Consider the following 27,232-nt stretch of genomic DNA (forward strand, 5'->3'; position numbering starts at 1 on the left):
TTGAGAAATTTGATGCTGTTGGGGTCATTTTTATTCTCACCAGTATTGGTGAAATAAGAATCAGTTTCATGAAAGGCATCATCTGCAGCGTAAGGGTTGTACCTGATAGTTCACGCACGTATCAAACACAAGACTTGTGTTGATGCTCCTGATGTTTTCAGAATGGAGAATAGCTTCTGTGCTGATTGTTATTTCTATGGGGGGAACACATCAGAAGAAATTTAGTCTGGCATTTGATTATATGTGAGCACACTTGTTTTTTCTGGTGTCCTAAAACGTGACCTCACTGCCTGAATATTCATCTCATACAAATCAGTTTAGTCTTACTGGTGCCAATGGTGTTACATCACTATACCACCTGAGGATTTTAATGCATTTTTTTCCTCTGTATTTTGACAGGTTGTTAAATTATGCAATAATATTTGATATTATTCCAAGCAATTATTTTCTCTTAGTTATATGAATCTCTGGAGAGCAGGGGGAATTAGTAACCTAAGCACCTGTGAGGTGCTGTGGTTCCCAGAGATTATATGCTCTTAGCAATAACTAGGCTTTGAACAGGTGGGTAGGGACAAAATGGTGTTGCTAAATGGGAATGAACTTAAGAAGCCAAAAAGCTGCCGATGCCTAGTTCTGTGCAGCATCATGCTTCCAAACATGCGTGGGAGAGAAAGTGTCTTGCACTGTGTGCCCATCACAGCAGAAGAAAATCAGCCAAGAAATGCCTTTGTATGAAATTTTAAATCTTAAATTGGAGTTAGTTTGAAACAGAGAGTTGTTTTGCTTTTGCCACAGTGCATATTTCAAGGCATTTGGTGGTGAACAGCCAAACAGTCCCTTTCAACCCATGGCTTTTTCCCACATTTAGAGTGAAGCAGCAGAGATAAAAACCTAACACAGATTGTTTAGGCCTAGATTAGAGCTCTTTCTTTTATCCCTGAACTAGTCTGTGATATTTTTGTTGTCTGCCTAGCTGAGGAAAGGTCCGCCAGTCCCACCGCTGCCCAAGCTCACACCCACAAAGGAGTTGCAACAGGAGAACATCATTAACTTCTTTGATGACAACTTTGTCCCAGAAATCAATGTGACGACTCCATCACAGGTAAACTTCAAAGGGTGCTGTATGGGTCCAACTTGCAATCGCCTTGAGTTCTCCAGGATCGTAGCCTTAGCTCTGATCTCCATGGGGAGGGAGGAGGAAGGTGTAGGTAGAAGGCAGAAGCACAATCACCATTTTACATTATCTTGAGAGGGTCACACATACGATATTTTATCTTTGAACTGATCATGCATAATCACTCCAAAGGGCTAGCTTTGCTAACATTGAGTAAAATTAGAGATTTCTTGAGAGGGCTGACTGAAAATATGAAGAAACGCAGCTATGTTTGACATCTGACTGAATCCAGATTTCATTAAAGCCAAGAGTTCATCTAGGATGCTTTTTTCTAATCCCAAGCATCTCAAGTGACACTTTACAGTGATCCTTGGTTATTACTGTTTCTTCCATCAAAATCATAAAAATATTTCCTAGAGGACATGCTATTTCATGTCTAAATCAATGCTTTGCAGGTATTAAAGGCTGTTTCAGCTAGATTAATCATTTGCTTGGTTTTGACTCATAGAAACATTAGTTACACAGCAGAGAAGTGATCAAAATTACTTTTATCTCATTATTATGAAATTTTTAAAAATTGTATAACACAAACAGAAAAGCCAGAGTTGTGTAAAATGAATCTGTATAATTTGTATTCAGTTATTCAGCTTTTACGCAGTTTTGGTAACTGGTGGTTGTTCAATAATGGACCCTTTCTATTATGGTAATTACAGCTCTGAAATCTGAGCCTGTGTCTGATAGACTGGGGAGAAATATGCAGATCTGAAGCTAACGCAGAATGTTTATGAGTTTTTGTTTTCATGTGAATTATTGTTTTTGTACTAATTCATTTGACAACACAGGAGAATTTAGTCACAGTAATGAAAACCAAAATTATTTTAGATAATTTGAACATATGATGTTTTGTTTTCTTGTGGAGGGGAGAAAAAGGCATTGCCATCCATAGGGATCTGTTTGGAAGAGAAAAGCATTATTTATAGTTAAGTCCCCACGCAATTAAAGAATTAATGGCATCTGCCAGTACGCGGCCACTGCTGGGCCCTCCTGCTGAAGGGAGATGGTGGGTCTGTTCCATCATTGTACCCTGACTTTGTGGGAGTATCACTGGCACCATGAGCCTCGATATCAGTGGCAAGAGTCAGTGTAACCTGTGCCACATATGGCCCCATGCATTAAATGCTGTACCCACCTAACCTTCACCTGTAAAACCAGCAAGGGAAGCAGAAATGGAACTGGTTTGCTTTTCCATTAAGAGCTGACACTGGAATGTGGCTTTAAATGAGTGTAAGTCACATTTCCAGAATCTTTACATCTTTTCTATGAGAGATTGGTATAAAACTGGGATGGTGTAATAAAGGTGGCGTACGCTCCTGAGAACTGGAATCTTTCCCTTGTCTCTCAAGGAAAAATTCATCTGGCAGTTCTGATGGTCCTCAAAGATTTTCTGTGCCTTTTCGATCCTTTATGCATACATACAGCCTTGCTTCTGCCACAGCTGCCTTTTTCGAATGTGGCATTTATTCATGCTTCGTCATGCTATGGTGGAATTAACACAGGATGACTGGCATGCCTTCCTGTCACAGCTTTGTCTCTTATTGAGGGATTTCCTGAGGTACCTGTTTCTCCTAAATCTCCATCTAATGTGATATCTTTTTATGCTGTATGTTTATTTGGGTCTTTGCTCCTGAAGTTGTAAGTGTTCCATTCATTTTGGTCTCAGAGTAACCAGTAATGGTAATTTTTGCAGTCACTGATCAGTACCCTGTCACTACAGGTACCTTAGCTGTCATCACGAGTGGCCTAAGTGAGATTCCCATTCATTTGTTTCAATTCTCATAAATAACGGTTTCATTCTCTAACCTCACTGAAAGATAATTAACTTTTCCATCTACATCTGTTTGTGATTATATGCAACCTAATGCTGTGTTGTTTCATCAAGCTCTATGACCATACGAATACTAGTGCCTCAAGGGCACATGTGATGACGTCTAAATACAGTGTGTCATCTAAATACTAGTGTCAGACCACTTATCTGTCATCACCAGTGGCCAAAAGCAGAGGCCAAGGAAGACCATAAAACAAGGGAGTTGGTACTCCTTACACTCCCATCTCCGGTCATGTTCCGGGTGCCAGCCATTTGTAGCTTAGGGACTTCTTCAACATGTTCTCTATGTATTTAGTAATCCTGAACAGACTGCTTTGCCACAAATTTGTTCTGTCTTTCGGCATGTGTAATTTTTTTGCATTCAAGCTACCTGATGGCAAGGAGGTCCCCAGCTGAACTCTGTGCCACGTGGGCCACCACCACCTTTTCTTTATTCCACATCTGCCCTCACCAGATTCGCTGCCACCTGCCTTCCTGCTTTGGAGGAGTCATGGAGCAGCCAAACCCCACTGCCTCTCATACCAGCGTAGACCCCGCTGACATCCCCACTTGCACTCCTCTTCCAGACTGAAGAGTTCAAGGCTACTCTGTCATCTTTCCATAACTTAGAGAAGCTATGTCGACCATATTTTCAGATGACACAGAGAGGTCAGATGACTTGTGGAGTACGGAAGCCATTAATTACCTGCATTTGAACATTTCTTTATCAATAATAACACTAATTTGGAAAGTTTACACTCTTAAATGTTTTAATAATAAAAAGGCTTTGTTTGTTTATTTTACTATTATCATAATCATTATTATTATCTCCTAGTATTGCTATTGCCACAACTGCCCTGTTGTTGGATATTTCCCCTGTCTTATACTATGGTCACAGTCAGGAACAGGACATGGAAGTATGTGGTCTGACCGGTGTTACCATTCTTGCATAAGATAATATGTGAATGTGTGTACACAAATGATTTCACATGGTACCGTTTCCAACCTGAACAATTTTCAAAATAACATTCTAATGAAAACTTTGCTGTCAACTTAATCTGTACATCAAAACACAAGCTTGTCTCACTATTGAATAAGCACTGACCAACTAGAAGTGGGCAGTACTAGCCTAGTTACCAAAACCATGATGCTTGCCTAGAATATTTATCATTAGGGATAATTACATCTCAGCTACATTTCCATGCTGGTTATAATTTTATGTTGAAACACCTTAATTATTTGCTCATGTTACTTTACAGTGGGAAAGTCCTGTAGCCCATTGAACCAATATATATTTATAGTCACCTCAGAGGCCTTGGCTAATTCATTAATTGCAAACAGAAAAAGGCTCTACCATGTAATCCAGTTTTGTAAGAGCAGATCAGTGTAGCAAGACTTAGTGTTATGTAAGATATTTCCTAAAGTTTAGAGCTAGGGGCAGCATTAAATGTCAATTGGTTGTCATGTTCAGAATTGAAATTTAATTCAAATGTATTTATGTCCTTCTATACTGGCTTTTTACTAATGTTTGTGTTTGGGGAGAAACTCACTTATTAGAATGTGTGGACACTGGGTGCAATTTATGTAGTCTTTAATTCTGGTGTCTGTCTCAAAGCACTTTAAAAGAGCCTTCACAATCCAAGGGTGAATGCTCAGCACTTTCTCAAATAGGGCTGCTATTTGTTTAGCCTGAAAAGACAAAGCTGCACTACAGAGAAAACAAAGGCATCATAAGAATGAAGGTCATCAAAATAAACTTAAAGTACAATTAAAAGTTACACTAAAGCTCAGGGAAGTCTTCAGGGCTTGCATCACAGCTAGAAAGCCTGTGATATGTTGTTGGGTTTTTTTCCTTGGGCCTCTTAATATTTTGCTGCCCAGGGCAGCTTTTGAAAGATGAGTTTTTCAAGAGTTATGTTTCTCTTCTAACAGAATGAAGTTCCTGAAACTAAGAAAGAGGAATCTTTGCTAGATTTGGACTTTGACCCTTTCAAGCCAGAAGCTGTATCAACAGGAGTTACTCATTCACCCATGTCTCAGGTATGTCTTTGCCTTGAGGCAGGCGAAGCGTATGAATGCAACATGCTGGGTTTGGTAGCAAAGATTTGCCTTGTGTACTAATGAGCAGTGTATCTGCAGTGTCAGAAAAACTCCATCTTCCTGAGCAGCTCTAGTCAGCCATCTATCTTTCCCCTTCAGTAACCCTGTACTTGTTTATGTATTGGAAGGAGAGGATGTTGTGAGGTGGTAAAATGAGATGTCTGCCACTGATAATGGTTGCTGGTACCTTGGCCTTGGCTTTGCCATGCTGTTATTTTCCATCTTTACAATATCTTTTAGTGCCAACATTATAATTCTCTGGCGCCTATTTTTCTGATGTTTTTTCTGTCTCTCTTTGACTCTTAATGTCTGGAAAGACGCCTTAAGGGACCTAGGTCTCTTGGAGTCATCATGTGATTGCTCTGCTGTGATGGAGTTTCTGTACCAAGCAGTGGATATGATCTGAGTGGTTTTGCTTTTATAAATCTATTTTAGACCTAACCTCAAGGAAAATGAGAGGATGGAATAGGATGCTTCACTGCAGGATTGTGTTAAAGAAATTTTGCATTCTATGGTAATATTTGCCATGGTAGTTTCTTGCAGCAATATTAAAAAAAAAAAAAAAAAGAAAGCTATTTTAAGATCCACAACTCACCCTCACTACCCGCAGGGCTGATGGTACAGTAGGGGAGTTCTTCTGGCCAGCAGAGCTGTAGCTCTATGTTGTACACAGAGAGGGAAACATTATTAACACACCCTTAGCAAAACCTATTATCCCTGTGGCTGTCACTAACCTGGCTTGTGCTTTGACACATGAGAGAACTAATCAGCTCTTCAGGAATGTGGCACTGGGAAAGGAGTGAGAAGACAAGAAGCTTTACGGCTGAGATAGTCCTGGTTCTCTGCTGACCTCTTCCTCAGTTAATTAATTTCTTATTTGGTGTGCAGTCCTAGTTATGTAATGAGATCTGTAGTGATCTCTGATGGGTTTTGCACTGTCAGAAGAATAGTGTGTTGTCAGCACTCAGAGCGTTAGCTGAACTTTCTCATTGTGGTTTGCTAGGAGAAGTGTTTTTATTATAGCAGAGACTGTGCATCTTTCTTGTTGTTTTTCTCGCTCCTTCTAAACAGGGAAGGGGAAGATGGAAGGGGAAAGGGAAGGAAATTGCTTGCCATTCAGCAGTGACTGAAAACTCTAGCTGTGACTTTGCCAACTCTACCCTTTCAGCTTGTCTTGTAATAATGCTGTTTAGAGCAGTGGGATCATTAAATCAAAGACATTTAGCTTTTGTGACAGAGCACATTTGACCTGATAACATGTTGTCCAGATTGTAGAAGAGCTTGTTACTTTACTGAAAAACAGTTGTTTCAGATTCAAATGTACCATGAAATACATAATATAATTCCATGTAGAAAAGCACATTGTTAGTTTTCATCTGGGTTACTAGGAAGCATTCACTGGGCACCTTCAGTCTCTCCTTTCCTTTCACCTTTCCTCCTAACATATATATATGAGAAGGTATGGTCCACATCCACAAGAGCTTGAGGATGAGTCAGAGCACTGTGCTTTCAGAAGAAGGGAAGACAACCCTGCAGTCTGGGTCTTGGTCTCACTGGAAATGGCAGGGTCATTACTGTGGCAGCATAGACAGAATGAAACCTGTGGTTGGAGTCTTTGGAGAGCCCTGCACTACCTTGCAGGGTGCTAAAGAAGAGAACCTTAAGTGGTATTTCTATATGTGTGTAATTTTTGCCTCAGTCGCAGATAATTTCCCCTCAGCAAACTGCTGAAGTAGTGACGTGAAGACAGGAGTAGTTATCTGTGCCATGATGTCTTGGGAGGCCAGGCATGACTTCCCTGTTGATCATTTAATTAATTACTTCCATCTGCTGCTCTGCCAGGATGATCAGACGACAGTAAGTGAGCCCCGGTCTGCCCTTCCTCACTTACTTTTCTGTTTCCATGGATCCTTCAGATGTGGACTTTCTAAATGTCCCTGGCCCTCACCTCTGTTTGCAAGCTGCGCTCTGTCTCACCTTTCCCTCAGTTCGTTCCTTCCCCCTCATGCTCAAAGTCTTACAAGCAGTGAAAGGAAAATGAAAAAGAAATTAAAAAAAAGAAGAAAAGAGCCATCTCCCCTTCCATGGAGTAGGACATCTAGGGTTTGTACCAGTTAGCACTACGAGAACAGACCTGTCATTTTTCCTTAAAGCTCAAATGTTCAGCTAATAATGTTACAGCGGAGTAAGCAGGTACACTTGTGAATTACATACACAGAAGATTCACATACCTGGAGTTAAACCAAATTAAACCTATTGAGAAATGGCCATTAATGTTAGTTTGCTGTAAATCAGAGTAGTGAGTTATTACTGTGTCTTTTGTTCGTGAACACAGAAGTTGTTCAGAGAGCCACTCTGTCCCTATAAAATAAGAAGCAGGCAAGAAACGAAGCTAACTGCAGCAATCTTTTCTCTCAGGCAAAAGTTAGATGTCACATTTAACATTTGCAAATATTTCAGGAACAGTTTTACATTTTACTTTACAAACATCTTTAGTTTTTAGTTTTCATGGACTTGAACCTAGGTGTAAGTATAGTAGATAAGCTTTGAAGCATTCAGCTCTTCTGCTGAGACATCAGAAACATTTATTACTTAACAAACTGAACAAGCAAATTAAAACATCAATCAACTTTCTTGTTTTCTTTCCCAAAAAACATGCCATTTTCCTTCCTGGTGTCAGAGTTATGAGAAAACCCACTTGTTCTCAGTAGATAGCTGAATAATTTTTAACGGGCTAAAAAACCTGACCCATGTAAGCTCTTTAAAGCTTACACCTTGCAAAGACTCCTGTACCTGGTGAAAGTAATTCAGTCAGCAGCTCAGAATCTGTTACTCAAGGACGTGGTGGTGTGAGTTTGCTGGAAAAGCAACAACTGCTTTGAAGTGGGAAATACCACAATCTGTTGCATCCTGCCCTTCTTATTTAACCAAAATGCGTATTATGCAGATATGTACCCAGACACGTGCACACACACATGCGCTAATATAGAAAACAGATATGTATTATAAATATGCACATAAATAAGTTCTCTCTAGTTAGTTAAAGGACACAGTTATGTAGCATATTGAACACAGAGTATATGAAGAGTGCTTTTCTAAGAGCCTGTTTTTTCCACTCCTTTTTTCAGACATTGCCATGGGATCTATGGACGGTAAGCCTGACATTTAGCATTGTGAATTGGGGTATTTCTGTGCCTCTGATTTTGTAACACCCTAAGTGCAGATTTACAGTGCTTTTACCAAAAACCACAATAAAGAATTTACAGACCATGACAAACACTTTCAAGTATATGGAGCCACTAGGGGTCTTTTAAAACCAACAACAAAAAAACCCAATCTCTGTTGTTTGGCCTATAAAACCTAAATTATGTCAGAAATCTAGGTTAATAAGATTCACAATCATTACAGCTAAATGTGTGTTGCTTTTATTCTCATGTCTGAATTACTGCTGTTAGAGGGTATGAATGGATGCTAGTCACTTGTTTTAATTATCTGAAAGTGTAGTTCCATTTTCTCAAAATTCAGGAGTGAAGGGAGAATTTAACTTGTCTTTGTGGGCATTCAGTGAATTGGAGTTATTCACAAAAGCTGCTGCTACTTTAGGAATCTGCATGAATCCTTCCTTCTTCCTCTTGGTGCCAAATCAGATACAGTGATCTGCAGGAAGAAAACAATTCATTTTTTTGAGCTTTCTTTTGACTTTTTGTCATGGAGATAGCTGGGTTGACTTGACACGGAGCCTGGTACACTCATTTTTGACCTTTTGCAGCGTCAGTCAGTACAGAAATCTGTGGATGCTTCTAATGCATTCAGATTTGCAGCACTGTTTTGTGAGCACTTGGTGTATGTGATGTATATTAAATTCTCATCTCTTTCTATTGTGAAAGGTTAAATAAGGCCTGAAAAACCAGTCACGTATGTAAGCTAGGCAAAATTTCAAGGCTGCCAATGTCTAGATCAGTTAAGATAACACAGAAATGGTTTGAATGTATTGCTCTACATTTATATTAGATAGCTTTGTCAATGTCTTCCTTTTACACAGTTTTATTTATAGCTTGTTAATATTATATATGTATTCAGTATTATAATTCTTTTCCTCTTTGTTCCAGTTTAAAAAAAACAGAGTAATTAGTGAGCTTCACAGCTAAATGTTTGAAATTAGGGATACTCAATCTTTTACTGAGTTTGTCTTAATAAGTTGAGCACAGAGCAGTTGTTGATCTACCTTGCAGCATTTCTGTCTGTTCAGATTGGCACTGTGGACAGTAGACTTTGTGACCTGATGCCATACCCTGTGCAGATACAAATTCCTCTGCATGGCACAGGGTGATGGAGAATGAGAGCTGCAGGCTCAGGGCCCTCTGCACTGCCTGAATGATGCAGTGATGCCTTAGTGTAAACACAAGTAAGCTCTGCTGCCACCTGCATTGTTTCCTTCCTTGGTCACTGTCTCCCAGAGCAACCCCTCTTTTCAATTGAGATGTAATAGAGTTCCTGTGATAAAAATGTCAATGGCTCACAGAGGAAAGCAAGGTGTGATAAATATTCAACTTACATGTAGAACTTCTTTTATAATGTAATGGAGAGGCTGGGAGCGTGGCTTAAATTCAGAGGTCTGTGATTAGTCTTAGAACTGCTGCTGTAAAAAAGTACATAGTGCTTTTATTTTCTGTGTTTTATGTGTATGATTTTCTTCTGTACAGACAAGCAGCGAATTGGTACAGCCGGTAAGCAAACCTCCCTCCAAAATCGTAACCACTCTAGAGACATGCTGTAATCAGTGTGGTGTAATGTATAGTTTTCTGATTTTGTCTATCAGTGCTGCTCTTTTACACTGCAATCTATTGCCTCCAAATGTTGCAAACCACATAGCTTTTCTTTAAACAGCTTAATTTAGTCACTTTCATTCTTTAAATAAAAATTGCTCTAGTAAAATATAAATTTTGTGTTTTCTCATCAAGTCCGCCTTTATCTTTTTCATCTTGTGTTTTTTCTTTGCTTTTCTGTCTGCTTAAAGCCTGATTCTTCAAAAAGTCTTTCCCTGTGTAACCTGATCATGGAGGAAGCCCCAAACAGTGGGTCATCAGAAGATGTTAACAGATATCAGACTGATCTAGGTTCACTCAACTGGGGCCTAAATGTTAGCACACCCAGTGTCAGCCAGGAAATTACTGCAGGTGGCTCTTTGCTTTTCCCTGAGGCAGAGCAAACCTCGAGCGAATCCATGGGTACTCTGCCTGCTAGTGTTTGGCCTGCTGTAGGTGAGCAGGAGGATGCTGCACCAGGGTCAGCTTCTGTAAACGAAAACCAGAGGACTTCATTGGAAGACCAGCTGGATGCCAAAAATGTCCCATGGGAAGACATGGTGACCAATCAGCCTTTAGAGAACATAACCAGTTTCGAGACACCTGTCCTGGGAACTGATAGCTTGTTGGATGAACCCCTCCCGTGTGATGTGCGAAAGGCAGAGGAAGAGCAGGAGGAAGACGAGTGGGCAGGTGTCAAGCCAAGTGAAAAGGTAGAGACCAGTGCTGCTCACTACAAAGAGGTAGAAGGTACAGAGGAACTGGAAGAGCGAGGTTGGAAAACCAAAGAAAATAGTGAGGCAGAACTTCATAAGGGTTTAGCAAAATCAGATCTTGAAGATTTAGTCAGCGCAGAAGTAGAAAGTTTACATGAGTTGGAACATAATGATGGGGATGATGGGAGAGCTAATGGTGCAGATCTAGAAAACCCTAGGGAAGAATTCAAATGGGTCAATGTCATTGGGGAGACAGATGGAGAAAGACCATTGTTGAGCACAGGGCTAGAAGGTAGAGACAAAACAGTAGTGGACAACTGTAAAACTATAGAAAGCACTGGTGCTGAACCTGAGAGAGTCTTTAGTATCTGGGATCAGGATCATGAAAGGACATTTGGGGCTGGTTTAGATCACACTGACAGTGGTACTGGAGAGAGTACAGCCATGGAGTGTATAAACATGATGGCACGTGTTGACCTAGAGGTAACTGACCGCCCAGAAAAGGACCCTACAGATACTGGAAACGTTCTGCGTGACGCTGAATTATTCAGTGCAGAAGAGTCTGGTAAAGGAACTGAAGAAAATAGCATCAGCCTTCTCCCAAATGGTAGTGGTGCTGCTGATGGTCAAAGTGCTGCTGAAAAAGAGTGGCCATTGCTGCCCGAGACAGCTGATGCTGCTAGCACAAGCTGTGGTAATCCTTGCCTAGATAATGCGAAAGACCAAGTGACAGGTAGGACGGCAGCAGTAGTCGCTGAAGAGCATCTTAGTAGCAGTGATGTTCCCGAAGCCTTGGAAACAGACCCCTGGCTGGCAAACTGGGATCCAACAGTTACTAATGATTCCTGGGGTTTTTCTAATCTGTCAGATGGCCAAGCCAATGGATTGGATAATTGGCCCTTTTTCCCCAAGCAGCAAGACTTGGAGGAAGGTAACACGGAAAATGCTTGGTTAGGCTTTAGCGATAAATGGTCTACACAAGACCTAGGAGAGACTGATAACAACTGGGGAGAAGTAGGTGCAAGCACAAGCAATAAAAGTCAGAAGGCACCAGTAAAACAAGGCTTGCCTGAGGAGCAGGCAGGCGTTAGCAATCCTGGACCGAGCAAGGAGATAGCTAGACCCTTGGCTCTGTTTCAAATGGGAAATTCCAGAAATGCTAGCACCGAGAGTTCAACTAGTCCTAAAGACAATGAGGCCAACAACTCAGATTTATCTGAAGATGAAATTGCTAACCGGAGATATGGATTGTTGTACCAGGAAATTGAGGCTGATAAAGAAGAGGTACCTACCCCAGTGTGTAGCTTAGTCTAGATAAAGACTTCCTTAGGCCTTGCATAACCTTGTCGTTTAAAAACAATCCATTTGTGTGTTTCCCACTGCCTCTCCTAAGCCCGTGCTATGCTTTTTTTGAAAAACTGCCATGCAACCGTTCATAGTGTGGTGCCCTTCAGCCATGTAGTGAAGCAGGCTGACAAAAATGTGTTTCGAAATGGTGAATGAAGCTTTGAACTGTGAAGGCACATTGTGTCTCACATGTTTTGTGTTTTATACGTACAACTTTAATTGTTACCTAGTCTTTATTATTATTTTTATTTTATAAAAAAGCTTAAGTTACGTTGCTTTTTGTTTTTGTTGTTTTCCTTAACTCTGTGACACCTGTTAACAAATAGCACTTTTGTCAAATTTCTTGCTGCCTTACCCTTAATTTTATTTTTTTCTTTTTTTTTAATGTCTGACCTACATTTTTATTTTGCAAATAAAAGTGCTTTAACTCATGTTCTGATTTAGTAAACAAATGATAATTTGTTCTGATCTTCACTTCTACTTAGGCATCCAGCACAGCATTTAATGGATTTGCACAGGTAAGAAATAAACATGTTTTGAGATTATTTTTTTCTGTGCTGTTAGGAAGGGACTAGGACTGGCTGTACAATTTCAGGAAATCTGTTCTACAGACAAGCTGCACAACAGTGTCATAGTGACTCAAATCCAAACCTGTCTGTTCTCAGAAATTGTTCCTAGATGTGACTAGGATGACGCTAATACTCTTGGTACTCCTGACCTGACTGCACTTAATAGCAAAAATCGGATTACATTAGTGGGACTGATTTTTTCTTCCTAAAAGGACTGGTGCTCTTTTATGGATTTTTCTCACAATCCCCAAATCCTGTCAGGTGTGGTTTCCTCAGTTTCACATACTTTCAGTGACTCTGTAAGTTGTGAGTGTTGTTTGTTTCTGCATCTTTATTTTCATTTAAGACGTAATTTAATCTGAAAGTTAAACCTGAATTATTTGTTTGCTGCTGCGCTGATGTTAAGATTATGTGTTAGACATTGCAGAGATACGGCACATGAAGATACCATGTTTCTGCTTTCAAATTCCAGGGCTGTGCAAATATTCCAAATTTCAGGTGGATAACCTGGGGCCTCATTAGTTTCCAGCATCCTTTTAGAGACTGACTTAACGACAGCACACTCTGTACAACATTTTTTAAAAGCACCCAAAAAGGCCAAGCTTATACAAGGGTGGAAGTGAGTCTTTCAGTGCTTAACAATTCTGCTCCAGAATGTGTAAATTAGTAAAGGAATCCAGAAGGAAAGGGGCAAAGCACAACTCTACTATCTCTAATAATTAAGGTAAAATGTTCGCCCCAGGGAAATGAAAATTCGATGCCCCCGCTGCAGTAGGAAAAGGTTTTGGCCCATCAATATTGTGCAAATTAATTGGTTCTGGATGAGTAACAGCTCTATTTTTGTACCTGCTTAATGTGGGTAAAACGTTGTATCTGTAGTTACTGCAGTTACCATTCAAGTAAACGCCTAGAATCTAGAGGATGTAAAAGCAGGTTAGAGCTAGTGTTCTCCCAGGGCACAGGCACATACAGTCTGCAAGAAAGATTCCGAGTTTCACAACTTAGTGCCTTGTGCCTGAAACAAAGTCTGTGCAACTCTCATGCGTTTAAGGAAGGGGTTTTCACTCTCTTTAATAATATTGCACAGTTTAGAAGTGCAGAGTATGTAATTGAAAAAGGAATGTCTAATATTAATAGTGCTTAGCTAATAATAGTTGTTATTAATACCTATTTAGATAACCAGTTTCTCATCTTATTCTGTGTGAATTTAATTATGACTTTACCTAAATAAACCATTTAAAAAATCAGGTCTTTGATAAACACTGGCAAACATACTGTCTCAGTTATTTTTGCATCATTGTTTTTCATTTCTATATCTAGGATACCTCTGCGTTTACAGTGCAACCGAACGAGAATGTGGCGGAGCCTTTGGTAAGTGGCTTTTGCTTAATTTTTAAATGCCTTGCAAAAAATCGCACTATTTTTCCTTTGTGCAAAGATATTTTCTCATTTTTTGTGTTTTCCATTCTCTAAATCACAAAAACTTATCCTGGAAGAGCTGGTGGGTGGTATCATTGCAGTTGTAAACCTTCACTCACTGAAACAGTCTTTCACAAAGATAGTGCAGAGAAAAAAATAAAATAAAACCAGGATATTCTAAGATATATTTACTTTTCAAAGATGTCATCAAACAGTTCGTTTATTTATTGCATTTAAGAAATCACAAGAATGAGTACTATGGTCCAGTGTACAGCAAGCAGGTGATTGCTCTCGATGGCTGTTTAAATGTCTCCAATATTGCTATAGTTTTATTCGCTCTCCACGTAATAACAGTAGGCACAGTCTGCTTCTAAGGAGTGGAGAATCCTTTTGGAAATGATCATACCTGGGTAGTTTCTTAGTTTCTCTTACAGTCTGTGGTTAGCCTGGATTAAGGATGTGGAACAGCAGCACTGCTGGGTGAGTGCTATGGCTACTTCATAGCAGCAGAGTGATACTCAATATTATTTAATGTGGCTTTTGTATATTGCCTCTGGTGGTGCTTGTGTTCATAATAATTACTGAATACGGTGAGAGTGTTTTTACTTGTAGCTGAAATGTGGTAACTAATCTTAAGATTGCTTGTCAACAAGTGACTTGAAACACATCACTGCAATCCCCGTTATAACATTACCTGTGATTTTAAGCCTGAAAGTTTCTTCCAGCGTTAAACCTCAGGGAACTCATTAGTCATCTTACCTGGGCTAAATCTACTTTGTGTTTCTCATTTCAGCCCTATTTCTTCTTTGTGAAATTCCCTAGAGCTGGCATTAATACACTACACAGAGTGATTTCTGCACAGCATGGTATAATATAATGAATGTTTCTTTATACAATGCTAAATCCTGAAGGTCTTGCTTAGGCAGACTTCTCTGTACCTCATTAAAAATCAGTCTGCTTAAGGAATATGTGAGAAAGTAAGTGAGAGGCTATGGGTTTTTTTCCTGAAAAATATCAGGGAGGAGAAGATTTTGCTATCTTTAAGAAGTTCATGGAAGCTGACTTTTCACCACAGGAGACCTATAGCCAACTGCATGTTATCAGCTGGAAAGTAGCTAAATAGCTTTTGAGCTTCATATTGTGCTGAGCAATTTGTTCATGACAAATTAATCTACTGCGGTTATTTTATCTGGTTGAGTCAGCCATCTTTATAAATGGAATATGCTGAGCACAGCTTGCAGTTCTCCCCCTGGACACGTGTATATTTGCAAAGTGATGTCTCCATTGGAGATTGCACTTTTGCTGTGAGCTATTTTGCCACAGGACTCAATGTATTGCAGGGCTGGTGATATTTGCTAAAACCCCTTGCTAAAAAACAAGTTTAGGCCAGAATTTAAGAGGTGGAAATCCCAATAGTGGGTTGATAAATGGATGCCTTATAGGTGATGGAGAGCTCAAGAGCGAATGCACTTTAATAAGAAACCATGGATTATTTTCATGTTTACAATTCAAGCAGTCAGTGGTTGCCCTTGTGCATATAAAAACTATTTGAATCTGCTGATCGCTTCTTACCTTTGCTGGAGAAGGGTCTATATTTTCTGAGAAGAGATAGAAGTAGCGAATAGGGGATAATTTTAAAAAATCATATTTGAAGCCCAGGGTTGGTACATGCGAGTGCCAGTTTCAGCTCCTGGCCTTGCCATCAGTTTCTGGAGCATTTCCGAGCAACCTTCAGTGCCTTCCCTTCACTTCCATTGCCCCTTTTTGTAACTTGGGAAGCTAGTGCTTGCTTTCCTTGTGAGGGAGGGATGTAGGACTAGCTCAGTTTACATATAGAACGCTGAAGATGAAAATACCCTTGAGATGATGTAAGGCCAGGCACTGATGTTGTCCACTTGGCAAAGCCGGGCAAGATCGAGCCTGAAGCCGCACTGTGCCAGGCAGAGGGAACATTCCCCTCCTCCCTCCCCACTATCATGTGCTCCTTAACAATTTTTCCACCGTCTACTTAAAAATCAATAAAACAAAAGACTGAGGCTGAAGAGGCTCCACCTGGGGAACCCAAGGTCGAGGAAATCCCTGCAGCTGCTGTTGTGGAAAAGGAAGCCGTCCCTGCTGAGCCTGCTGAGCCAGCAGAGCAGGTTGCGGTGAGTGACCTGTCCCACATACCACCTCCCCAGCCTCACCCAAGCCACCTTTCATCATGGTGAATGTGCCTGCTGCATTTCAGCCATCCTTTCCATCATCACCATCCATCCATGGCTGGTTTCCCCATCTCCTGGCTGTGTCACAGCATGTCTCTCCAGCACGTGTCTTCCTTTCAGCCCTAAAATGTCATTCCTCTTACGTTTGGCATTTTAGACTGAAGTTCAGCTGAGTGATTGTGGTTTCACAGATCGTTTGATTCAAGATGAACTTCAGAAGGGGAAAGAATTGATGCCATTTTGAAATGACCTTATTAGCAGTTATTTCATTTCAAGTTGAGCTATAAGAACTAAGCCAATGTCCATCTTGTATGGTCCTTGTTAAAGCATGAATATACAAGAAAAAATGTGATTGTAATATAAATGTCTACAAGGCTCATGGTTTTAGAAGCCAGCCATGAGCTGAAGAGGGAACTGCAAGTGCCATTTTGGAGATTTTTGCAAGTCAGCATTCAGGAAACAGTGGGATGAGAAGACATTATAGCTCTGCAAGAACAACAGAGCAGGGCTCTTGATACTGCTACAAATGAAGAGCTGGTCTGAGATGGTAGGTGTGGGATTTCTCTGCTGACTAGCATCCCTGTTTATAACTGGAATCTCAGTGAATATCCTTTTTATCCAACTGAGGTTCCAGTTCTTCATACTACTGTCAAAACATCCTGGTGGTGGGTGATCCCAACAGGCTAAGAAACCCTGGAGGAAAAATGCATCTGTTTTTGTAGGCTAACAGTTTTCATGCTTTCCTTCAGACAATAACATTTTCAAAACCTCTAATGCATGTTTGTCGCTGTTAGAATATGCAGATTACTACTGAAAAACAAGACAGAAAGAGGGGTTGTTTTGTGTGTCGAATCCTCTGCCACAGAAGCCAGTGGAAGCTGTATAGCTGTGCTTTTTGACCATCGAGCAGTTTGGTGCTCTAAGTGTTCTCAGAAGAATGAGGTTCAGCTTGCTGAACTGCTCGTGGCTTTGGGTGAGGCCCGGTGTATCTCCATGTGCTAAGTAGGGATGATGATGCCAAATTCATCACAAAATTTGGTATTTTTCAGCAAACATTTTATATACCAACATATGGGAAGCAATATTAATCTGATGTGTAGATGCAAATGAGGTGAATAAAATGAAAATCACTCGCACCTATAGACATGGCAGCACAGAGCATGGACAGAAGACTTACCCAGATACGCAGCTGCTGTAGCATCTCATCGATCTGTCTCTGGAGCCAATCTTGTTTAACATTTTTATTAATGGGAACAGCTCAGGCATTACATGCCCAATGGTGACATTTATTGGTGACTCCAGATTGGATAGTGTCATTAACTTAGGAAGACAGCATTAAGCCTTCTAGCTCTGCCCGCCAAGAACAGGCTGATTATCTGCTGGTGGTATTAGACCCATACCAAAACCACAGGTGAGACTAAGCAAATGGCCTTCAGCAGAAGGAAGGAGGTGCTAGTGTTGCTGTGCACGGCTCTGGAGTGCAAATTTATTTTATTAAAGACCCTCTTAAAGATGAATTTATGAGGTTGCCTGGGTGGTTCCAGCTCTCTGCACCATGGGATTAAAAAGCGGTTATCTAGTGCAAATGATACAAAGAGACAGGTTGAACTTTAGCTGTAGCACCTGCCTACTTCATGCTTCCCTTGCTCCCATCTTCCTAAGAGAGGAAAAATAATTTATTATAGAAGGAAAGGGGGGGTAGTGCTGGGTGGGCTGTTCTGGTGGACTTTGGGGGAAAGGAAAGGTAATGTCTGTCTCTGTCCAATCCTTCCCATTCTCCATGGACTCCTGGCAACATTGCAGCTATGGAGGGAAGCAGTCCCAGTGTGTTTGCCAGAATTATGTTTAGGGTTTGATTCTGATTGGATTTTGACTACTTATTTCAATTTTTTAAAATCACTTTTGTTTGGTTCCATGGTACACACTGGAGCAAGTGACTTCAAGATCATCCCCTTCCAATAACATAACTGAATGAAGAAAGCCCCACGGTCTGTGGAGACACGGGTCTTCCCCTCCTGTGTGTTTTCTTTTCTGTTGGTATAAATCACAGTAATAGCTTGTCAACTCTGTAGTAAAGGCAAAGAATAGAATTGCCTGTCAACTGCTTGTCAAACTCTTGTCCAGAATGCCTTATGTATAGTCAGAGTAGATTTGATAGTTCGGAATATGAAGAAGGTGGGAAAGGAGGGATGGGAAAGCAGTCATTGATCTGGAGCTCTCTTCCCATGAGTGAATGGCAGGGAATTATGTGGAAGAACAAATATTAATGAAGCTGAAAAGGTTGTTTCTAGATGGTTTTGTTTTGATTATCTGTAAGGATTTGATGAAGAAAAAGATTGCAAAGGAAGTTCACCATTTTTCTAAAAGAAAGCCAGCTCCTTTTTGTCTCGCAATAAGACAAAGCAATGCTCTGAGGCCTGTCACACATCTTAAGCACTAATTACACACTAGGCTGCGGCTGCAGCACTGCACATCTGCTCGTTGGTCAGCACAACCTTTTCAGATTATCCTTTTTACTGCGTGACTGCCCATGAGGAGTTCCGGGACCATGGTCTGTCGGCAGCTGCTGTAGCCGAGGCACAGACCTGCAGAGCTGCTGGGAGAAAGCAGAGAGAAACACAGTGCAAGGGCCGGGCAATTTAAGAGCAATCCAGGAGGAAGACCATAGGCATTAAATACAAGTTAAACTGTTTTGATTGCTGTGCTTCGTTTTTTGTTGCTTTTTGAATATGAAGTTGTCCTGGCTAATTCAGGAAAATAAGCTAAAAGGGTCGATTTTAAAAATGTCTGAATTGGAGTAATTCTGCATTTGGCTCAGTGGCGTTGTTATTTCAGGAAGGGATTTCCAGGACTTGCAAAGAAGAGTTCTGAAGATTAGGATTAATGGCAAATATGATCAAAGCTAAAGAAAAGCACACTTGAGTTGCAAAAGATGAAAACATGTCATTTCTTGACAGCAGTTCTGCATTCATTTGCTTTATGAGTGACAGTTTACTTTAAAAGTGGAGTTGTAAAATATTGATAGATGCTTTCTTATTGGGAATCTTTTATATAGTTTAGTGACTTCCAGTTCAGAGTGACAACCAGTTTAATTTTTCTGTGCTAAGTTTTCTGTCACATCCCATTAACCTAGAAAATTCATGGCATGCGTTCTTCTTTGTAGGAGCTTCACAGTAATTTTTCTGCTAGGGTTTTCATTTAAATTAGGGGGAGAACAGTCCAGGGGATAGAGTACCACTTGCTGCTCAGAGAGTTTTGGAGTCCTTGCTGTTTCTTAGTCTGCCTGAAACAAGATTGCCAAGAGCTTGTCAGAATTGCTTTCTGGGATCTCATTACATATTTTTGTCTTGGTCCTTCAGGTCTCAAATGCCATAGAAAAATATTTATTAGTAGCCGTCCGTCAGCAGTTGATCTTTTTTGGAGAGGGGACAAAATGTTTGGTAATTAAAGGGACAGAATGACCATGTGCACCAGCAGAAGCGAAGTTAATAATGGTAAAAAGTACTTGCATGGATTTCTGCACACCAAAATGGTTGTTTCCCTATTTCCCTAGCTTCCCCAAAGGCAGCTGTAAAATCCAAAGGATACAGTCTGAAGGATAAATTTCTTTTTCAAATAATACTACCCGTCTCACCACAGAAATTTTTCACATTCAAACAAAGATAACATGAGGACAATGTAGTAAAATGAAAGCTTATGAAATCTTGTTATTTCCCTTTCTTCTTCTCCTGCATGTAAGACATAGCCCTTGGAGTTGAGAGCACTGCTCAGAGATCAGCTTTTTTACTTCCATTACGCTCATTAGTTTGGAAAGAGCTTTTCAGTGCTTTGAGTCTGATGCCTGCCTGGACTCTGATGTTCCCTCATTAAGGGAGTCAGACACTCAGCTAAATACTGTGTTTTTCAAAGCTGTGTGTAAGCATATGTGAAACCGCCTCCTGACAAGCTCTTTGCCGACACTGAGCAAGTACAGCAGAGACTGGGAAACAGCCTGCAGCTTTGAGGAGTTTCTAATTATGGTTGCAACCCACTGTAGGTACCATTCATAGTGCCCAAATGTTGGAGCATGTCATTGGGGAGGGCGTTACAATAGTTAGATACAGAAGAACAGTCAACTGTGTTCAAATTCTGAGTGTGCAGCTAAGTGCAGGTGCAAAGTTGGGGCATGAGGCCACTGAAGTATATGGCTCTTAAATATGGGAGAAAACTGATGTAGAATAGTATAATTCTGTTGAAGTCTTCAGAAGGAGATTTTTCTCTGTTTATGGAACCAGGGTGTTACTTTACTAATATCTTCTTTCAGTCATAACTTTTAAAGGCTTTAATGCCCTAAAAATGGTAGAGTTCATGCTACCATGCCTTTTTTCTCAAATACCACCATCCACAAAATTCCAGGTCATTACAATAGCAAAAGCAAAATGCTATTAATTTGACTGGTGCACATAGTTAAATTAGCTTTGGGAAGCAAGAGGAGTTCTTCCTTTCCCATTTCCTACCAAAACTGTGATTTCAGTTAGTCCGGAAAACAGTCCTCATTTAAAAATATGTATATGTATATATTAGATTCTTCTGCAAAGAGGCCCAAAGCTGGGTTAATGGAATTCATACCAGAGAATATTGGCAGGGTATTATTAAGAGAAGGGCAGAGGCTGGCACATTCCTAGCTATAAAGTGCATGATGATGCTAATTTCTGAAGTCAAATTGACTTAAATACAGCTGGTGACAGAAATTCAGCATTTTTGGACTTTTTATTAGTAAAAGTAGGGAAAGCATTTATCAACTGACTTGCAGTTGGACATAAAGCTTTTACAGGTAATAGAAACATTTATGTACATCTCTTCTGTAAAAAAAAAAAGGAAAAAAAAAAAGAAAAAGTGAGACTTCTCTGGGTGGCTGTGTGCATCCCTAGAGTAAGAAATAATTATAATTTGCTGTTGATAATTATTTTTTCTACTGAAGACACTCTACAGTCTCATCCAACTTAGTATAAAATCAGGTGCTTCTTGGGAGAAGCTTGTCAGCCTAAAAAAAATTTAATCATATAAAAAAGGTTATATAACACTGTGTTTGGTTTGGTTTTGTTGTGTGGGTTTTTTTTTTTAATGGGATAAAGCTGTGAGAGGTTTCTATGGTAACGCTGCTGTCAGCAGCTGCCTTGCCCTGGCATCTGGACATGTTTGGGGTTTATGAGGTGGCTGCAGGCAATACTAGAAGATTAGATCAGAAATAAACATGAGTGATATGAAGTTTGAATACAACTCAGCATCCTTTTATTAAAAAAAAGAAACATGCAACTATTTCAACTGAAACTTGTAGAAATCTTGCAGTGACAGTTGTGGGGGTGTGCAGGTACTTAGCTGGAGCCTGAGCACTTGAGGTCTCCTAATTTCTGATTGTGAAAGGGAACAGTCCGCACTACCATACCCTCACAGAGCTGTGCATAATTTGTATTCACCCTTACCTTCTTTTGAAAAATCTGACCTGGCTGTGTTTGCAAAACAGCCTCAAAATTTATTAGCAAAGTGGATTTCCGTAGTGGGGCATTGATTTGCTTTTCCTCAGCAGAGCGTCTGTAGAAAATAGCCTGTGTATGCAAGGAGTCAGACCTGAACAGAGGAAAAACACTTTCAAGGGTTCCAAACCAAGCCTGAATCATAGTGATTTTGACAGTTTGTTGACCTAAACCTGTAGGTCAGGAAGAGCAATAGCTAAAACCGAATCCAAGCTCAAGCAGAAGAGATGTTCCTGGTTTGAGTCACTGATTAAATCTGTAAATGCTACAGTAGAACTGGAAACCAGCATGGGCAGTACTGTCCTGAAAAGTTTGGGGAATAATTGTGCCCTTTTTTCTGGTTTCCAAAACATCAAACTCAGGCAGCCTTACAGCTTCTGATAAAAAGGACCTCGTATTAAATGGCATCTGTGCTGCTAAAAAGTACTGTTTGGGGGGAGTTCAGTGCATTTGATCCCTTGAACATCTAGAAAATCACTGACACATGTCTAGTTTTTTAAATGTCAGGCACCTGCTGCATGTGCTACTGAATAAGAGCCTAGAGAAAGGTGATTCTGCAAAAAAAATCATGAACTTTGTGACCCACCTCTTTTGAACAGTACCTTTAAATGTCCAGCATGAGTGGAACAAGCAAGCATTTTAGAAAGTTTACCTCGAAACTTTATTTCTTGGGGTTTTTTACCCTATAACTACTTTTATTTCAGATTATATGTGTCAACAAGAATCTTTCCACTTGCTAGATACTATCCCATTTAATTCCAGCCATTCATTTCATCTCACCCCATACGTGCCCTGCTTCCATCAAGCTTGATTAATACCAATTTCTCTGCAGCTATTACCTCAGCATGAGTAAGGTAACGATCATTTTTCCTCTTTATACAGGACAGTGTCGAGGCAGGGGATAAAGAGACAACTGGAGTTGCTGAAAAAGAGAGCGAGGTACATATGAACAGCCTCAAAAGTGGTTGTGGTTTAATATCTTCAAGAGAATTGTGGCAAAAAATTATAATTGTCATTTGCATCTCATCAATGTGCAGCCTGATACAATGTGACTGTGACCCAGCTACAGTATCTATTCTAACACTGCACAGATATATCTATATCTGTGGTATATATTCTAACACCAGAGCATATCTCATTTAATGCAGGACCTGCCTTAGAAACCGTGCGTTGTAGCAGTATAGACTGATAAATATCACAGGGCAGTGAACAATGCAGCTCCACAGCAGAAGGAAATATAGTGCTATTTCTATTGACATTTGAAAATAAGCTGCATATATTCCCAGTAGCCTTTACACTTTACATAAATTTGTTTGCCTAGCCTTCCTGCAAACATCTTTATTTTAAAAAAAGCTTTTATTATTTTTTTTCTTAGAACAATATGCCCTGAACTAAAACAGATATTTGAAAATAATATTATGAGTTTATTTTCTAAAGCACAAATTGGACATCAAATTAGATACAGTTAAAATCAAATTATAAAGCAACTGAAAACCTCAATTAATATGTAAAGCTGGGCACATGTAGACTCTTATGGTTGTATTTTACTTATAGTTCTTCAGAGGTTGTAGAACTACTTACCCTGAATCCTTCTGTACTGAAGTGAAACTATAATGCCCACAGAGAGCAGCACAATTTGAATGGCTACGTATTAAATGCAAGAATAGAAGTAGGGACTGAGAAAGAGATGGTAACTCCTAGTCATTAATCACTTAGGATTTGTATCTCAAGTTGCTGGCAACCTTCTTTTTTATTGGTACTCATTTTGGTACAAAAAGGTCATAAGCCTTTGGTTTCAGAATGTGGTAAGTCCAGCTGCCCAAGCTTGGGTTTGTTACCCTGCTGTAAAACAGCATTAGCTCTGCTAGAGACGAGGATATTTCTGTGGCTCCAGCATATCCCAGTGTCACTGGAAGTGAGTTTGGGACTCACTGGTGCTGTAGTCCTCCCCACCACTGTGACACCCATGTAGAAATCAGTAGAATTACACTAGCAATAAAATACGGGATGGAAGTGTAGATCAGGCCCAGCTTGGTGTTGACACAAAAGAGTGTCACGTTGCTTCTCTAGTGTTGGCTTGTCACTCACAAGAAGTCTGGTCCAAGAAGAAACATGGAAGGAATTCCTCACTGTCCTGTGGGCATCAAGGCTAAGTCTTTGAAATGTATCATCTTTCCCCTTTTTATTCTATTACCACTTTTCCTTATAAAGTTGAGGTCTCTTATCTGGTAAGTCTGACTCTGTGTTCTGTTTAAAATGCTGTATGCAGAAGAGCTGCCATAAGAGATCAAGCTCTTTGCTAAGCTGATATCTGGCCTCCAGAGGAGGGTGGTCCCTCTGATACTGTAACTTGCGTAACAAATTCTTCAGTACTATCCCAAAAGTCTTCCAAGACTTTGCAAGCAATTGCTGTATTCCCTAAATCATGATGATTAGTTCCTCTTGACATTACATTAGCTAGCTTAGCTGCAGTATAACCAACCGTCATAAAAATTACTCAGCCCATTTCTAAATGCAGCCATGGGGCCAGATCTTCAGCTCTGGAAATCCAGCACAGCTCAGGGAGCTCCTTTGGCAGACCCCCACTCACAGGCTCGGTAGCCCTCCTCTCCCTCTTCCTCTTCCTCCTCTTCTCGGCCTCCTTCTTGCTGCTGCCGAATCCATGGCATTTTGTGGAGCTGACAGCAGAGTTAATGAGAGGAATGTGCAAATGTGAATTGCTTGCAGCCCGGGTAAAGAAGCATTCGCTTCTGCTACCACTACAACTGCAAGTGGTTCTTCTGTGGCAGGCCTCGTTATACTGGATCTGGATGACCTTTTCTTTGTCCCCTGTCTGGTTGGTATAATGGGGCAACTGTCCAAATTTCGATAGTACTACTAGAGATAGCTAATTTGGAATCTGTGGTATACATTCAGTGACTCATGGCCACAGGCTGTGAGAACATCACCCTTTCACAGCAGGACATTTGGGAGCTGATTCATGTAAATTAGTATGCTCCTCCTTAGTGAAATAAAATGAGCTATATAAATCCAATAAATAGAAAAGAAGTGTTGATCCTAATCACAACAGACAGAAAGATCGATTTCTTCAGCGTGCTGTTAGAAATGTGCAGTATAAAATCAATCTGATATGCACTCTGTTCCCCTTCTTTCTTACTAACCTCTTCCAGGGCTTTTATACTCATCATTTATTTGAGTACCTTCTTGGGTCAAGGCTGCTAAAATTGGCAATACTATGAGTGGCAGACTTGAATGCCTTGCAAGTCACGGGAGAAGATGTCAACACCTGCCCATATCTTTTGATGTTACTTCTTTTTACGATAGGGCATCCTTCATCGGCTGCATTTGGTAGTTCAGGTTGAGTTAAGGCAGCTGAGTTAGCCTCGTCTGTGGAGGAAAGTTCAAACTGAGGAAACAAAGAGCATCAGGATGTTAACTGAAGATCAGAGATAATTCTGCTAACTGTAGCTTGACACTGGTACCTAGAAAACAAGTTTTATTCAGTGTTTTTACTTTGTCCTGGTGCTATCTGCCATACATTAAAAATTCCACGTTGAAGATAATTTGATTAATAAGATTAATCCACTGTAAGTATTTATCTATTACTGTAAGCATATACTCATATGTACCAATACAAATGTTAGGGGGATACATAAATTACAGCAACAGTCTCTGCTGGATGAAGGATTCAGCATTGATCTATAGGCAGGTGTTTTTCTATCCACCTCAAGAAATGGAACAAAATACGCATTAACTTTTCAGCAGTCATATCCAGACTGAATGGACTTTTATGTATGTTTTCATATACTGACCTAGCTATAGATCTTTACAGTTACATTTTTTCCCCTCTATTTTTCCCCTCTATTAGAAAGAGGCCTGTAGTTAAGGCAATATTTTTGAAGCCAGCACTGGTCTAGGTCTATGTGATAGTAGCTAGAGAAGGCTTGGAGCCTCTTCCCAAGAACAGACTCCACTACCCTGTTTCCCTGAAAATAATACAGGGTCTTTTATGCATTTTTTGCTCCAAAAGATGCTTACTTTTTTACAGGTATAGCTGCCTGGACACTATTTAAACTGACTTTTTATGAACTGTAACCAGGGCTTGTTTTTGGAGTAGGGCTTATATTTCGAGCATCATCATAAATCCTGAAAAATCATGCTAGGGCTTATTTACAGGGTAGGTCTTATTTTGGGGGTAACAGAGTCCTGTGGACCCCTGGACAACTTGCAGCTCCTTCTCCTCAGCAGAAACCTGTGGTAAATTTATTCCACAATACAGCTTGAAGGCAAGAGAAGGAAAAAACACCAGAGCCTTGGCAAACTGTAAGTCCACTAGTGACACCTGAGGATTCTGGTAAACGTGCCTAGTGAGGTTTCATAAATGTCTCTCTCCCACCTGTTAATCAGCTTCCCCCCAGCACTGCTCTCCCCAACAAATCAGGAGGAACCTCAATGAAACCAAGGCCGTGGTTGACACCACCCAAGGAGGTTGCAGAGCAGTCCATGGTCTCTCCAGCAGTTACCCAGAACTCGTACCCTGAATGGTTGCTCCCTCCTGTTGTTTGTAGGTGGTACCTGTCACCGAGGGGGCTGCAGCAGCAGAAGCCGGTGTGGCTGTGGCAGCAGGAGCTGGTGACAGTGCTGCTACCACTGAACAGGAGGGTGTTGCTGAAGGTGACAAACCTCAGGGAGAAGAAAAGGAGGCTGATATAACTCAGGTAACTCATGTCGGTGCATGAGAGAGTGTGTTAGGGGAATCAGGACAGATGCAACAGCCCAAGAGGGGCAAGACACATGGTGTGAACTGTGGAGTTGTCATATGCAGGGACAGGAGTTGGACTCGATGACCCTTGTAACTCCTCCAGCTGAGGAGTTTCAATGATTCTGTGAAGAATGCTCCAGCTCTCTGCCTCCAGGTCCAGTAGCAAGGCTGAGGCTCTCCTGGGATAGGATGTGCCTTCTTCTGAGTCCTCAATTTGGGTTGTGCCTGCCTTTGTGGCTCTGCAGTTACCTGGGTTTGTGGAGATGGGACTTGATGGGCTGATGGTTCCTTGGGAGCAGCATGGATGGGGTATTGTTTGGGCTCTGCCTCCTGCTGTTTTCTCTCTGTGCTCCTCTGCGGAGATAAGCTTTAACACATAACCTAACAGGGCTTTCTGGAGAAACCGGCAGAGAAAGAAATAGATTTTTCTTGTCTCATGGCACCCTGTCCTATCAATAGCATTACTTTGTTTAAATAAATCATGGCGGTCAAGCTATGTATCTGATTCTGGTCTGCTGCCTTCTGCAACCTCTGAGGAGCTGGGGAACAGCTACTAGAGCAGACCCTGCAGCTGGGCAGCCAGTTGCCACCTGCTGTCATTGCAAGTATTATTTCTTCTGTGCAGTAGAATAGAATGGTCTGGCAAAGGATCGGTGGATTTGTTTTTTTCAGGTTGGATGTTCCAACAAATTTCATTATATGTATTTTGTCCTGGGCTTCATTATTGGTCAGGTGCTACCTACTTAGCTTTTTTCCCTTTTCTGCTCTCAGTTACATTGCTGTAAATCAGGAGAAATACCCTCAATCAGTCAAAGAAAT

The 27,232-nt window shown here is 40.7% G+C and overlaps 1 protein-coding gene across 5 annotated transcripts in view; it reads left to right on the forward strand.

The window, feature by feature from the left end:
- Positions 1 to 27,232, forward strand: part of AMPH (amphiphysin) — a 145,414-nt gene that overhangs the window by 111,750 nt on the left and 6,432 nt on the right. For 2 of the 5 annotated variants that reach the window (XM_065052015.1, XM_065052020.1), the window contains exons 11-19: positions 974 to 1,102; positions 4,911 to 5,018; positions 8,207 to 8,230; positions 9,782 to 9,805; positions 12,432 to 12,464; positions 13,836 to 13,886; positions 15,965 to 16,081; positions 22,534 to 22,590; positions 26,220 to 26,369. In XM_065052015.1, coding sequence (XP_064908087.1) covers positions 974 to 1,102; positions 4,911 to 5,018; positions 8,207 to 8,230; positions 9,782 to 9,805; positions 12,432 to 12,464; positions 13,836 to 13,886; positions 15,965 to 16,081; positions 22,534 to 22,590; positions 26,220 to 26,369 — 693 coding nt within the window. The remainder of the gene's footprint in view (positions 1 to 973; positions 1,103 to 4,910; positions 5,019 to 8,206; positions 8,231 to 9,781; positions 9,806 to 12,431; positions 12,465 to 13,835; positions 13,887 to 15,964; positions 16,082 to 22,533; positions 22,591 to 26,219; positions 26,370 to 27,232) is intronic. The other 3 variants (XM_065052016.1, XM_065052018.1, XM_065052019.1) reach the window with 3 other exon arrangements.

Source organism: Columba livia, chromosome 2 (genome assembly GCF_036013475.1).
Source record: "Columba livia isolate bColLiv1 breed racing homer chromosome 2, bColLiv1.pat.W.v2, whole genome shotgun sequence".
NCBI classification, from domain to species: Eukaryota; Metazoa; Chordata; class Aves; order Columbiformes; family Columbidae; genus Columba; species Columba livia.